We start from the raw sequence: 14064 nt of genomic DNA, 5'->3' as shown, positions 1-14064 counted from the left end.
TCATTAACTTCGGTACCCTGCAAAATTTTTGAGCATATCATTTTCACTCACCTTGTAAACTTTCTTGAATCAAACAATTTTTTAGCCCTTATCAGCACGGTTTCAGAAAATCTTTTTCTTGTGAAACACAACTAATAACATTAACTAATGACTTGCATGCGTTCTTGGACTCTGGTTTTGCGACGGACTGTATATTTTTAGACTTTTCTAAAGCCTTTGATAAAGTTAATCACCAGTTACTTATCTATAAGCTAAGCCTTCTAAATATTGACCCTTTAATATTCAAATGGATTTGCAGCTTTCTTTGTAATCGTACCTAATATGTAACCATCAATGACAATGACTCACCAGAGGTGCCAGTAGAATCGGGTGTACCTCAAGGCTCTGTGTTGGCGCCTTTACTTTTCCTAATTTATATTAACGACCTGCCTAATCAAATCACTAGCTCTATTTGTTTGTTTGCCGACGATTGCGTAATTTACCGAAAAATAACTAATGATTCTGATATGGTTACATTACAATCAGACCTTGATAATGTTACAATCTGGTGCTCCCGCTGGCACATGAATCTTAAGACTTCAAAATGTAAATTCATGAGAATCTCACGCAGCCAAGTATCTTTTTATAACTGCCATCTTGATGATGATGATGTATGGGGTGTTGTGGCGCAAGGGCCAGGTATGGCCAAAGAGCGCCATGTCTGTGCTAATGATTTTGCGGTGTAATTATGATTACTATGAAGTTCGTGTGAGGTGGCTGTAAAGAGGCCTTAAAATATACGCTCGAAAGTGCGTAAAATCTGTATGATAAAATTATGGCGATGACGTGTGACTTGTACTATGAACATTTAGATGCATTTAAAAAGAATGATATGATAGGTAAAATATATGTGATTGTGGAAAATCCATGAGCACTACTGCCTCCTTAGAGCCCTTGAAACACAAGGGCCTGGAGGCATGTGCTATGCAAAACAATTATCGCAGTGGCATCCTCTCAAGAGAGGAGGCGCTACGAATTCATGGGACTAATAACATGTAAGACCACATCTCTAAGATAACCTAGCACTGTGTCTGTATTAAAAAGCGGTTCTGGACCAAGAAGCATTTCAGGATGAAGAAGAATGTGCTGTCGGTATGCTAATGAAAAATGTCTTTTTCTCTCAGATTCGGCTTCCCGACACTCCAGGAGGACGTGGAGTACGGTCAGCCTCTCCCCGCATCTACCACAGGTTGGAGGCTCACTTCCGGTGAGTAGAAAATTATGGGTGCCGAACGTGTGTCCTATTCTGAGACGACAGAATAGGACATCTGTTCGGCGCGATTTTGTAGTAGACGGCCAAAATCCCAACTGTGGTTTTATCAGGTGGAGCTTATTATCCGTTTCCGCATCCCACATGTGTTGCCAGTGATCGCGCAGCCTCCTTCGCAAGAAAGGCCTCAGATCTGTGACAGGCACCGCAGAGGTAGGGTTAACAGCTTGCAATGTGATTGACGTGGCCATCTCGTCCGCCAGAACGTTACCTTCAATTCCCCTATGGCCAGGGACCCAGCATATTACGATATTCTGGTTAGATGAGTACGCTTTGCACAAGACCGAATATAGTTCATTAAATACGGGATTTTTATGTTTGCTGAGTGACATTAAGGCCTTCACGACGCTGAGAGAGTCTGCATAGATCGCTGCTTTTGGAAGTTTCGATTTTCTTATGTGCTTTACAGCAGAGAGTAGTGCGTAGGCCTCGGCCGTAAAGATACTTCTTTCCGGATGCAGTACATCGGATTCCGAAAACGATGGGCCGACGGCTGCATAGGATACCCCGGCATTTGACTTCGAAGCGTCTGTGTAGAACTCTGCGCAGGAGTGCTTGTGCTGGAGTTCTAGGAAATGCATTTGGATTTCAGCCTCAGGAGCGTGCTTTGTAACTTTTATAAAGGATATGTCACATTGTATCACCTGCCATTCCCAAGGAGGTAAGAGCTTGGTTAGGTGCATTAAGCGATGCTCGAGGAGCGGGACATGCATTTCATCGCTAAGCTGCTTCACACGCAGCGAGAAAGGCTGTCTTATGGAGGGACGATTGCTGAAAAGTGTAGCGCACGTCATATCGGTAACATTATGAAAACATGGATGTTCAGGATTGGAGCGTACTTTAAGGAAATATGTAAAGCTAATGTATGATCTCTGTAGGTGGAGAGACCATTAATTTGATCCCACATATAGACTTTGTATGGGACTCGTTCTGAAAGCGCCAGTGGCCAGTCGGATTCCCAGATGGTGGACTGGGTCTAGCATCTTTAGCGCGCTCGAGGCGGCAGAGTTATACACAACGGCACCATAATCCAATCGAGACCGAATTAGGCTCTTGTATAGGTTCATTAAACACTTCCTATCACTACCCCATGTAGTCTGGGATAGAAGTTTCAATAAGTTCATTGTTTTCAGACACTTTTCTTTAAGATGTTTAATGTGTGGGACGAAAGTAAGTTTATTGTCGAGTATAACACCTAGAAATTTGTGCTCTTTGTTTACAGGTATCTGATGTCCACACATTTCCAAGCAAGGATCCGGGACCAGGCCTCTCTTCCTTGTGAACAGCACACAAGAACTCTTATGAGGATTGATTTGAAAACCATTTTTCACTGCCCACCCTGACACCTTGTTCAAACCATGCTGTACCTGTCTCTCGCATACTGCGAGGTTACAGGATTTGAAGCCTATTTGAATGTCATCCACATAGACGGAATACAAAATGGCCGGGGGTAAGGAAGCACGAAGCGTTGTCATCTTAACAATAAAAAGTGTGCAACTGAGCACGCCTCCCTGGGGTACACCAGTTTCTTGTGTAAAAGGACGTGACAGCACATTGCCAACTTTCACCCGGAAGGTACGATTGGACAAGTAGCTTTTTATTACGTTGAGCATATTATCATGAATGCCCATTTCCGATAAGTCTCGCAAGATGCCGTATCGCCACGTTGTGTCATACGCCTTTTCCATATCGAGAAATATCGAGAGGAAGAACTGTTTATGTATAAATGCGTCCCGGATATTTGTTTCAATACGTACAAGATGGTCGGTTGTGGAGCGCCCTTCTCGGAAGCCACACTGATAGGGATCAAGCATTTTGTTCTGTTCAAGGAAATGGATCAGTCGCCGATTTATCATTTTTTCAAATACCTTACACATGCAACTTGTGAGGGCTATCGGGCGGTAGCTTGCCACTGATGAAGGATCTTTGCCTTGTTTTAGAACAGGGATCACAATGGCTTCTTTCCATGCGGTCGGAAGGTACCCTGCGTCCCAGATAGTGTTGAAAAGTGTAAGTAGTGTCACTTGCGTGTCATTGTGTAAGTTTTTCAGCATTTCGTACATGATTCTATCAGATCCTGGTGCGGAGCTCTTGCATGCACTCAAGGCAGCTCTCAATTCGGCAATACTGAAAGGACGGTTGTAAGGCTCATTCTCTCGGCTTTTTCTTGTTAAAGGCTTACGTTCTTCTATTTCTTTATATATGAGAAAAGATTGTGAATAATTGTTTGAACTTGACACGCTCTGAAAGTGCTCCGCAAGTGAGTCTGCCTGATCTTGCAGTGTATCGCCTTGTGTATTTACCAGGGGGAGTGAATATGTTTGTCGCCCTCTAATTCTATTTACCCTGTTCCAGACTTTGGCCTCGTCTGTAAACGAGTTAATGCTCGATAAATACTTCTGCCAGCTTTCTCTTCTGGCAAGTCGGCGGGTTCTCCTGCCTTGGGATTTTACTTGCTTAAAGTTGACTAGATTCTCTGCAGTGGGAGAAGCGCGCAGCAACCCCCACGCTTTGTTTTGTTTCTTACGAGCGATCCTGCAGTCTTCGTTCCACCACGGGGCCCGCCGTTTACATGCCAAGCCATGTTCTTCTGATATGCATTTAGATGCCATGTCTATAATGAAGGCTGTGAGATACTGCACAGCAGCATCAATTCCTAAACAAGACATGTCATTCCATGAGATATTAGTTAAGTTTCGGAACTTCTCCCAGTCGGCTGTATCGATCTTCCACCTAGGAGCCTGTGGTAGACATTCTTTTTCTTTATGTGTTTTTAGCAGTATGGGGAAGTGGTCGCTTCCGTAAGGATTCTTGGTGACCTCCCATTCGAGTTCAGACAGCATACAAGGGGAAACTAGGCTGAGGTCAATTGAAGAAAATGTTCTGTTTGCGAGAGAATAATATGTGGGTGTCTTCTTATTCAGCAGACACGCACCGGACGAAAAAAGGAACTGTTCAACGAGGCGACCTCGCGCATCGATACGAGAGTCTCCCCACAGGCTGCTGTGCGCATTGAAATCCCCAAGCACAACGTAAGGCTCTGGCAATTCGTCTATGAAGGACTGAAATTCATGTTTAGTTAATTTGTAATGGGGGGGTATGTAGAGCGAGCAGACAGTGATAAGTTTGTTGAGGAGAACAGCACGAACCGCCACTGCCTCAAGGGGCGTTTGTAGCTGCAAACGTTGACACGCTATGCCTTTCTGAATAACAATGGCAACTCCGCCCGATGATGCGAGAGCATCATCGCGATCTCTGCGAAACGTAACATACTGTAGCAGGAAATTTGTGTGTTTAGATTTTAAGTGTGTTTCCTGTAGACACAGCACTTTTGGATTGTGTTTGTGGATGAGTTCCTGCACGTCATCAAGGTTTCTAAGAAGGCCTCTGACGTTCCATTGAATTATTTGTGTATCCATATTGGAGGTCAATAAGTGCTGTGTGTACAGAAACAGAAGTAGTGATTATGGAAATTACAGAGATTAAATTACAGAGCCCTTTCGAGGCCCTGTAATGGGAGTTCTGCCCTTTCTGGAGCGTTCGAGGGAGCCTCGCCGCTCCTTAGGCGCTTGATGCGCCTTGAGCATAGGTGTAGTGTCCATTGCCTCTTGTGAGGCGCCGGACACGTGCTCTTGCGAGCGAGAAGTCACCAGGGAGAGTCCCGCCTTGGAGGGCAAGACCCCTGCGCCCACCAGCCCGGAGGTCGATGGGGCTCCCTGGGGGATTTGGCTGCGCCGGCTGTTGCCAGCGCTGGGAGGGGCCGGGGAGATTGGGGCACCCTCAGCTGCGCCCACCTTCGGGGTCGATGGTCCCCCCTGCTGTGTTGACGGAGCAGCGCGAGCTGCAACCGCCGCGGGGGCAGACGGCGTAACTGGCGACTCATTGACTGTGGGTCGGACAGCCGCCGGAAGCCTTTGTGTCGCTGCCCCCTGACGCGTCACATCGGCAAAGCTTTTCTTGGGCAGGTATGAAACCCGCCTGCGTGCCTCTTTGAAAGATATGTTTTCTTTAACCTTGATTGTAACTATTTCTTTTTCTTTTTTCCATGATGGACAGGACCGCGAGTACACGGCATCTTCCCCATCACAGTTCACGCAGTGGAGAGAGTTCTCACAAGCTTCAGAGGTGTGTTCGTGGGCACTGCATTTCGCACAGGTTTGGCGGCCTCGGCAGCTCTGCGAGCTGTGGCCGAAACGTTGGCATTTGAAGCATCTCAGGGGGTTTGGCACATATGGCCTAACACGAAGCTTGATGTACCCAGCCTCTACAGACTCGGGCAGATTACTTGAGCCGAAAGTCAATATAAGGTGTTTTGTCTTGATTTCTTTGCTGTCACGCCTGATCTTAATTCTTTTAACATTGATAACATTCTGGTCACTGAAGCCCTCCAAGAGTTCATCCTCAGTGAGCTCCAGCAAGTCATCGTCCGAGACAACACCGCGGCTGGTGCTCATCGTACGGTGCGGGGTTGCAATTACTTGGCTTTCCCCAAACGACACTAGTTTTGTCAATTTCTCATATTGTTTCTGATCGCGGAGCTCCAAGAGGAGATCACCGCTTGCCATCCTCGACGCCTTATAACCTGGACCAAAGACTTCAGTCAATGTCTTAGAAACAAGGAATGGTGAGATAGTTCGCACTGGTTTAGCTGGTTTTTCAGAGTGGATCACGTGAAAACGAGGGAAGGATTCTTTTTGCCGACCAAAAAACTGGAATACATCATCGGTGCGCCCTCTTTTCTGAGGGCGATCAGGAAGCGGAGGGAAAGAGGTTGCCATAAAGGGATTGAATTTTCGGCAATAACGCCAGCCACCCACCGGGGAGTCCTACAAGGGGACGCTACAGGGACTGTAAGAACAGGTCCTGCAAACGCCAGCTGTACATTAACACTATAACCAAATATGAGATAACCTAGGTTGGTTATTCACACAAGGTTAACCCTTGCTGCCTGGAAAATTGGAAGTGAGAGGAAGATAGGAGAAGACAGGAAAGATGGAAAGTAAGAAAAAGACGAAGGTTGGAGGGAGAGCGAGAGACAGGAAAAGGCAACTACCGATTTCCCCCGGGTGGGTCAGTCCGGGGGTGCCGTCTACGTGAAGCAGAGGCCAAAGAGGTGTGTTGCCTCCGCCGGGGGGCCTTAAAGGTCCTAACACCCGGCATTGGCTCAACCTCCAGGATCCCCCTTTCCCCGGACAAGGCTAAGCCGCGCACGGCTACATGCGGGAGGGTCCAAGCCTCGTGTGCTCGGGTACGTGGTGTCGCAACACACCAAACGCCTGCTGACGCAGACGCCCCTGCGGGGATATAACTGCCATCTTAACAACATCTCACTTGAATCAGCATCTTGTTATAAATATCTCGGAGTGCACATTACAAATAATCTCTCATGGAAACGACATATCGAACACATTACATCAAAAGGTAACCGCATGCTGGGCCATCTTAAACGAAATTTTTCACTCGCACCTTCTTCCCTGAATAAACAGCTATATGTCACCTACATTCGGCCTAATTTAGAGTATGCATCCTCAATATGGGACCGTCATCAATTAATATTAATTAACAGCTTAGAAGCTGTGCAGAATCGGTCCGTTCATTTTATTCTTAACAATTACCAGCGCACAGCAAGCGTAACTAGCATCATACTTGCCCTCAACATATCTCTCCTTTCCAAACGCAGAAAAATCGCTCGCCTTTGTCTGTTCCATAAAATATACCACTTAATTCCTACACTCAAATCACGCTTTATCGAACCAGCCTCTTTTACTTCTGCACACTTGGACCATCGTCATAAGGTGAACATCCCATTCCACAAAACGTCTACCTATGGTAATTCATTTCTTCCAAAATCATGCCAGGAATGGAATCACCTACCGGATCCACTAGTCTGTATAACTAACACAGATAACTTCCGTAAGGCACTTACTAATATTATCTATTATGTCTTGATGTGAATCCGTTTTCTCCTGAATAGTATTGTTGATAAGTTTTCTCTTTTTATTATCTACCTAATCTGCAAACATTGTATATTGTATTATGCTTTATTTTCTATCATTCTGTGCTTAATGTCTCACTCTAACCTGTCCTATATACCATGTATTTATATTTAATCTGTATTACTGAAGTTTTCAGTTTTTCTTTGTATAATTATATTTTTACCGCATTATGCTTTTTTTGTGTCGCTCTCGAGTTATTTTTACGTTGTACCATGCATTGTCATCAGATTAGTATTCGTGTGTCCTTTCTCCTTTCTTGCATACTTATCTGTATTTATTAGCCCCTCCCCTCTGTAATGCTTCATTGTAAGCCCTGAGGGTACTATAAATAAATAAATAAATAAATAAATGGTTAGTTAGTGGAACATTTCTCATTTCGAGGTGTTCCCACCATGTTTGGACTACTTTTCGTAAAAAAAGTTTTCATATATGACTAGGCTGAGCCTCAGAGAAAAGACGGGGAATGCGGGAGATGGAAATTCAAGAGATGAGCAAAACGCGAACAAGGTGAATGCAGGAGCCAACGTTTCGACAAGTGGACTTGTCTTCTTCAAGTCTTCTTCTATGTATACTGTGGCGAAGAAAGCATATGTCGCCTTGAAGAAGACAAGTCCACTTGTCGAAACGTTGGCTGCTGCATTCACCTTGTTCACGTTTTGCTCATAGGCTGAGCCTCGTTTCATTGAGGTGCAATCAATATGCATTGAATTAATAATTAATCATTATTATCGATATGGTCTTAACTACTCTCATGTAATCAAAGGAGCAAAGACGAGAGCTTCAAGCCGGTATGTTGTTTTTGAATCTTTGGTGGCTTTTATCTCACTCAACACAACCATCAGAGAGGCCCTGACGAAGTACAACTTCCTGTGGGAGATGCATTCGATGCATTTATTTGTTCACAAGCGATCATGCAGCTTCAGAGCACACTGGCAAAAACATCACGAGAAACCTGATAGGTGCTGCTTTCTTCAAACTGTCTGGTTTAATGTTTCAAAACTGTACAATGAGTTACAAAGGATGTCATAATGGGAGGCCTCAAATTAACTTGAACCACTCCAGGTTGCTTAGCGTACATATAAATGTATGTATTTGAGTGTTTTTTTAATTCCATCATATTGTAATGTGGCCACCAGTGCCACTTTCGTTTTACGGCATCTGTACATGCATGCCCTCCTGCTGTCGAAAGTGGCACCTGGCAGAGATGAGCCTCCCCAGCTGCAAGTCATGAGGTGCCCAGGTCACCAACTCACACATAAGTTCCGTACTTTTCCTAAAGCAGCAGGTCCCTGCCGAGCTAATTAGTGGCGCAAGGCAAACAAGGAAAAGTAAGTATGTGAATTGCTGTGCTCTTTTTATCAGCTTGTGCAATCAACAGTAGCCACTAGGTTAAGATAGTTTCAGGCTCATAACAAAGTCCACAAGAATGTCATCGTTTCCTGTAAATGTTGTATGGAGAATGACATGCAATTCAACTTAGCCCCACATTCAGAAATGCACCTTAACTTGAAGCTACGGCTTAACTTAGTCAAGTCCGGCTCAAAACAGCGCAACATATAAACACGCTCAAAGAAACACAGTGAGCATCTTGGGCACATTCACATCAAGCACTATCCTGAGCCAGACTTGACCAAGTCAAGCAGTGGCTTCGAGACTCATTTCCGAGTATGAGGGTCAGCCACCAGACTGAAACTGACAATATTAATTAATTCTGGGATTTTACGTGCCAAAGCCACTATATGATCATGAAGCACATCTTAGTGCCTCATAATGAGATCAATTTTGGTCACCTGGGGTTCTTTACAGTGCTCTCTCAAAGGATGGTACCTGGGTGTGTGTTTGCATTTGGCCCTCCTTGAAACGTGGCCGCCAGGACCAGAATCTGATCCAGTGCCCTCAGGCTTAGCAGTGCCACGCCGAAGCCCCTACGCCAACCATGGCAGGCGAAGCAGATCCATATTCCTCCGACACATTGTTCAAAGCACACTCACCGGTTCAATGCTCTGTTTTAAGGCTTTTCATTCCGTTTCAGTTTTGTCATTCCCACCTTGCTTTTGTTGCCTGCCATTTTGTGAAGCCATTGTTACATTAAACAGCCAGTGCCATGCATGCACATAATACATAACCAGAAAAGACTACAAAAAGAAAGAAACAGATCTCGGCATAAGCATTACTTGTGCACTTACACTACGTGTTGTTACAATCCTCATCCTCCGGCTTCCCTAAAGCTACGCAGATAAGGTTTGTAATCACCTCTAGTCAGCCAGTTTCATCACGTGTCAAAGAATCTGCTGCCAGCATACATTTCTGCCCCACAAGCGAACCCTACCATTCTACATTATAATTTAAAACATTTTGCAAACAGTCCAGCTTTTTTGGAAAACATTGCCATCACCGCATGGCAAATGAACTCCGCTCTTGTATGGAGGTCAAGAAATGAATAAAATGCAGTCGTGATGGCCACAGCAGCTACCAGGGAATGAGGGTGAGAGAAGACAAGGTATCTCTTAAATGCAGCTGTGTATGCTCACATCATCCTGGTTTTGCACAAGCTATCATCGCTGGGTGTCATCAGAATAATCCTAAGCAGGTGGCTTGCACGTTCTAGACAAGTGTTTTTTGACCACTGTACCAATGTCTGCCCCCTTTCCAGTGGCCATACAAAGCCCAAACAAAGCCCAAACAAATTTTTGTGTCATTAATGCATCAATAGCACTGATAGGCACCTTCTTAATTCTGGTGGTAGCAGAGGGCATAAACTTTAGACTACAGTGCCTTCTCACATTAGGTGCTCCGGCTACGTGGTTTTCTCAAAAGCAAAGGTCATGGTATTCAGACCATTAGACCAGACAAGAGCACCCAGCAAACACACGATCAGAAGATAACTAATTTATGCTGTGAGCAATAGCGCCTTGCAACATTCTGCCATTTCAGAAACCATTTCAAGCTGACCAAGCATGCCTGCTGGGCAGTGAGACAAGTGCCCATGCAGCATGATGGCAAAAGTTTCATAAAATGAACACCACAAGGAATGATAACTCATATGCAGCGACCACAACCACCATGAGTTGCCGGACATTAGCAGCTGCATTCAAAACACAGCCGATAAAAGCTGACACCATGGGGTCAACACATCGGTTTCATCTCAAAGTGACCTGAGTAACACTATTCAGTTGGAACATTTTCACTGAACAGAGATTAGAGGGTTACAATGCTTAAATAACATCACTGTCAACAGCAGCACCGAAGCTTCTGTACTGCATGCAAGAAAATGCCCTAGTCAAGCAGGCTGCCAAAGAAGAAAAAAGTGGTTGCTAGTAAAAACAGAGGTACACAGCTAGTATTTTTATTTCCAGTCAACCAACCATGCACACTATGAGCAACGTGCAACCTCAAAGAATGTTGTTCTGCTTCCTTAATTCACAAAAAGCTTTTAAAGGTGACAAATATATTCAAATGACTACAGAGTCAAGCTGAGATAGCTGGAAATGCCCAGTTTTCCTCTTTATAGAGTAATCATTCTGCTTACCGAGCTACACTAACACAAAGAACAAAAAAAGACTGACACACATGTGCATAAATATGAATAGCCGAGATTAGTTATTCGTCAGCTATTTTACAAATGCCCCTTAAGAAATGGAAAAGTTCAAAACCATTTACAGAGAAGGAATATTTCTGAACATGCTTCAAGGTAAACGCTGCCATGCAATAGCATCACTGCACTTTATCATGTTCAACTTTTTTTCCACTAATAGTTTTTCCACTAATAAAACTAATATAGTGCACTCTCCGAGTAAAGAAACATGATGAGTGCTTAAAAGTACCTGATCTGAAGCCGGAGCAAGTGTTTGCTTACTGTGCAAGTATTTGCCTACAGTTTCTCTTTATGTTAGGCATCTGCACTTTCCAGACTAATATTCTGGCTAGCAGCAACCAGCATTTGCAACCTTCTAGGATCAGCAATTTTGCGTTGCTCTAGTATGTTTGTCCAGTAAAAGCAGTAACCAGTTGATGTGATCATCTTCTAATCAAAACACTTAAAAACAGTCTTATCTAATGTGTGACAAGCTCACTATCAGAACTATTAGTCATTGGGCATCTTATTCGCCACAGATTTGTAAATTCAATACTTGTAACGTACAATGTAGTGATGAAAGCAAAGCCAAATAAATAAGATCATTTGCAGTGTGTGCAGCAAACGAATAAAAGCTTGCTCCTCAAGAATCCATGGAATACACAAGTGCTACCAGGCAGAATTTTCACTTCCATCAGTATCCGGAGATGATTTCACAGAATTATGACAAATTTCATTTCGCATGGAAATGCATCAAGTAATAATTTAACTCAAGTGTATATGCTTTTAGCACTTAATGATCATTCTGTCGAACTCCACATTCATGATAAACATGACACATCAGTTCGTACTCATTCGCAATTTGGAGTAAACAGTAAAAGGAAGCTTAGTAGCCATTGTATACAAGTGTAGAAAGAATATAGCTGTAGAGATGAAACAATCTTCAGCATTACGCAGCTTCCTTTCTTTACTTCCATGTGTTGCTTGTTTCAGCTGTGTCATGCTCGTTTGGCAATAAACTAAGACAAACAGTGATACTGCTGTGTCGCAATTAAAGTTGTGACTTGTACGTTCTCCATTTTTCAGTGCTTGATTGTGTGTACTACACAACTACTTCCTGCAACGCTCCAGAGAGTAGCTGTGTATGTGATGCCCTTTCATGAAGCATGTCATTAAGACGGCGTTCCTTTGTTTTTTTCCTCAAACCGAACTCGTAACCGCGAGTCGCCCCCGAGGGAACTACAGCAAGGTGCTTAAAAACAGAACGCTGCCCGATAGTATGTCAAACGGGGGCCAATGACAACCAAGGCTTTCGATACCGAATCACCACTTTGACTCGGTCGCAGTCCGGTATCTGCTTCGCAAGACTGTCGGTAGTATACACGTACAATTTTACAGTGACACATAATGCAGATCATACAGCTTTACGCATCGGAGTTGCTTCTCGACTGTGGCCTTCATTCGAATGCTCTCCACAAAACGTGCATGTCAGTCAGGCGCGGATGGGTTATTACGCAAGCGGAGTGGGAAACGGCCCAGTCATGCTGCCATGCAACCATGTCCAGAAAAAGGGGGTGCTACCTGAACTTTGGCCGGCCGTTGCCGGGACAGGGATATGACTGAAATCTAGCCTCAGGGGCGGTCCGGCACCTGTAAAGAGGACGCGAACGTAGAGAACGCGGCTTGCGACCAAGGGCCGCCTCACCAGAGCTAGTGGACGCGTTGGTTGGGGGCACCAGGTGCTGAATAAGCAGCACATCGCCCTCCTTGATGGAGTGCGACTTGAGCGAGCGCTTCTCGTCCAGCAGCGGTCGGCCTTCGTGCATGAGCACCATTTCCCTGGCGGGCACGCCGGACTCGAACTCGCAGAGTGCCTTCAGCCCCTCCAACTCCATCTCGGCACCAACGTCTAGCATGTACAGCTCGCCCGAAAGCGTCGTCACCGTGAGCTTCATCGCTGATCGGGAAGTCCCGGTGGTAGCACCACCACACGTTTCTGCAACCGTAACCAGAGGACTTCGTGGAGCAGCCACACAGTGGATACGGCGTCTGCAGCGAGCACGAATGACTGCCGCCGCTAGAGCAGCAGCCTGATGGCCTGACCAGCAGCCGCCGCGGCGGTACGCGGCTCATGTCGATGACCCTGGCGCCCATTGCTAAATCGCCTAGCACGCAGATCACGCGCAAGCACAATTTCGGGGGCCGAAAAAAATACGGACTGTTTTTAAATAAAGACGGCGCTCATATGACAATCAATAGTTATCGAGAGCTCCAAACATTGAACTTTACTGTACAGTCGGCGTTTTTACATACAATATTTCATTTTCAAATCCCTACGACTCCAATCCCATTTGAAACCGAACTACGGATAGGCAGCGCAGCACACTGCTCATATACGAAGAAAGAGAAGATACAGAGTTTTCTGTAACTTTTTATAGAAAGTTCTATGAGAAAATTTCCTTCCCCCACGACTTCCATCAGCTGCAAGCGTTTTTGGCACAGCATAATGTGCGCAATAGCGTGGCCTCTGAGATTGGTCACGAGATTGGTAATTGCATAATATTGTATTCATAAAGTTACTATACTGACTTCATTCGTGCGCCTTCTTTTCTTTCTGTTGGCGATAAGGAAGTGATGGGAAGGAACTGGCCATAGAGCAATGCATTGTTTTCGGCAATAACGCCAGCCACCCACCGTGGAGCACGTACTACAAGGGGACGCTACAGGAACTGTAAAAAGGTCCTGCAAACGCCAGCTGCACGTTATCGCTATAACCAAATATGAAATAACCTAGGTTGGATATTCACGTCACAATCTTAACCCTTGCTGCCTGAAAAAATTAGAAGTAAAGGGAAGCCAGGAGAAGACAGGAAACTTAGAGAGAGAAAGACGAAGGTTGGAGGGAGACAGAAAAGGCAACTACCGATTTAACCCGGGTGGGTCAGTCCGAGGGTGCCGTCTATGTGAAGCAGAGGCCAAAGAGGTGTGTTGCCTCCGCCGGGGAGCCTTACAGGTCCGAACACCTGGCATCGGCTCAACCCCCAGAATCCCCCTTTCTCCAGACACGGCTAAGCCGTGCATGGCTACATGCGGGAGGGTCCGACCCTTGTGTGCTCGGGTGCGGCAGCGCTTGTCTACGTCGTCCTTCTTCCTCTATGTATGCGCTGTAAGTGACGATTGATACC

At 45.2% G+C, this 14064-nt stretch overlaps 1 protein-coding gene across 4 annotated transcripts in view; it reads right to left on the bottom strand.

Moving 5' to 3' along the window:
• Window positions 1-13017, bottom strand: part of rngo (DNA damage inducible 1 homolog rngo) — a 172492-nt gene extending 159475 nt beyond the window's left edge. For 2 of the 4 annotated variants that reach the window (XM_075686990.1, XM_075686994.1), the window contains exons 1-2: window positions 12585-13017; window positions 12461-12529 (exon numbers count right to left, since the gene is read on the bottom strand). In XM_075686990.1, coding sequence (XP_075543105.1) covers window positions 12461-12529; window positions 12585-12834 — 319 coding nt within the window. In that variant the 5' untranslated portion in view covers window positions 12835-13017. The remainder of the gene's footprint in view (window positions 1-12460; window positions 12530-12584) is intronic. The other 2 variants (XM_075686993.1, XM_075686995.1) reach the window with 1 other exon arrangement.
• Window positions 13018-14064: the final 1047 nt, after the last annotated feature.

This window comes from Dermacentor variabilis, chromosome 3 (genome assembly GCF_050947875.1).
Source record: "Dermacentor variabilis isolate Ectoservices chromosome 3, ASM5094787v1, whole genome shotgun sequence".
Classification (NCBI taxonomy): domain Eukaryota; kingdom Metazoa; phylum Arthropoda; class Arachnida; order Ixodida; family Ixodidae; genus Dermacentor; species Dermacentor variabilis.
This window is presented reverse-complemented; position numbering and strand designations above follow the sequence as displayed.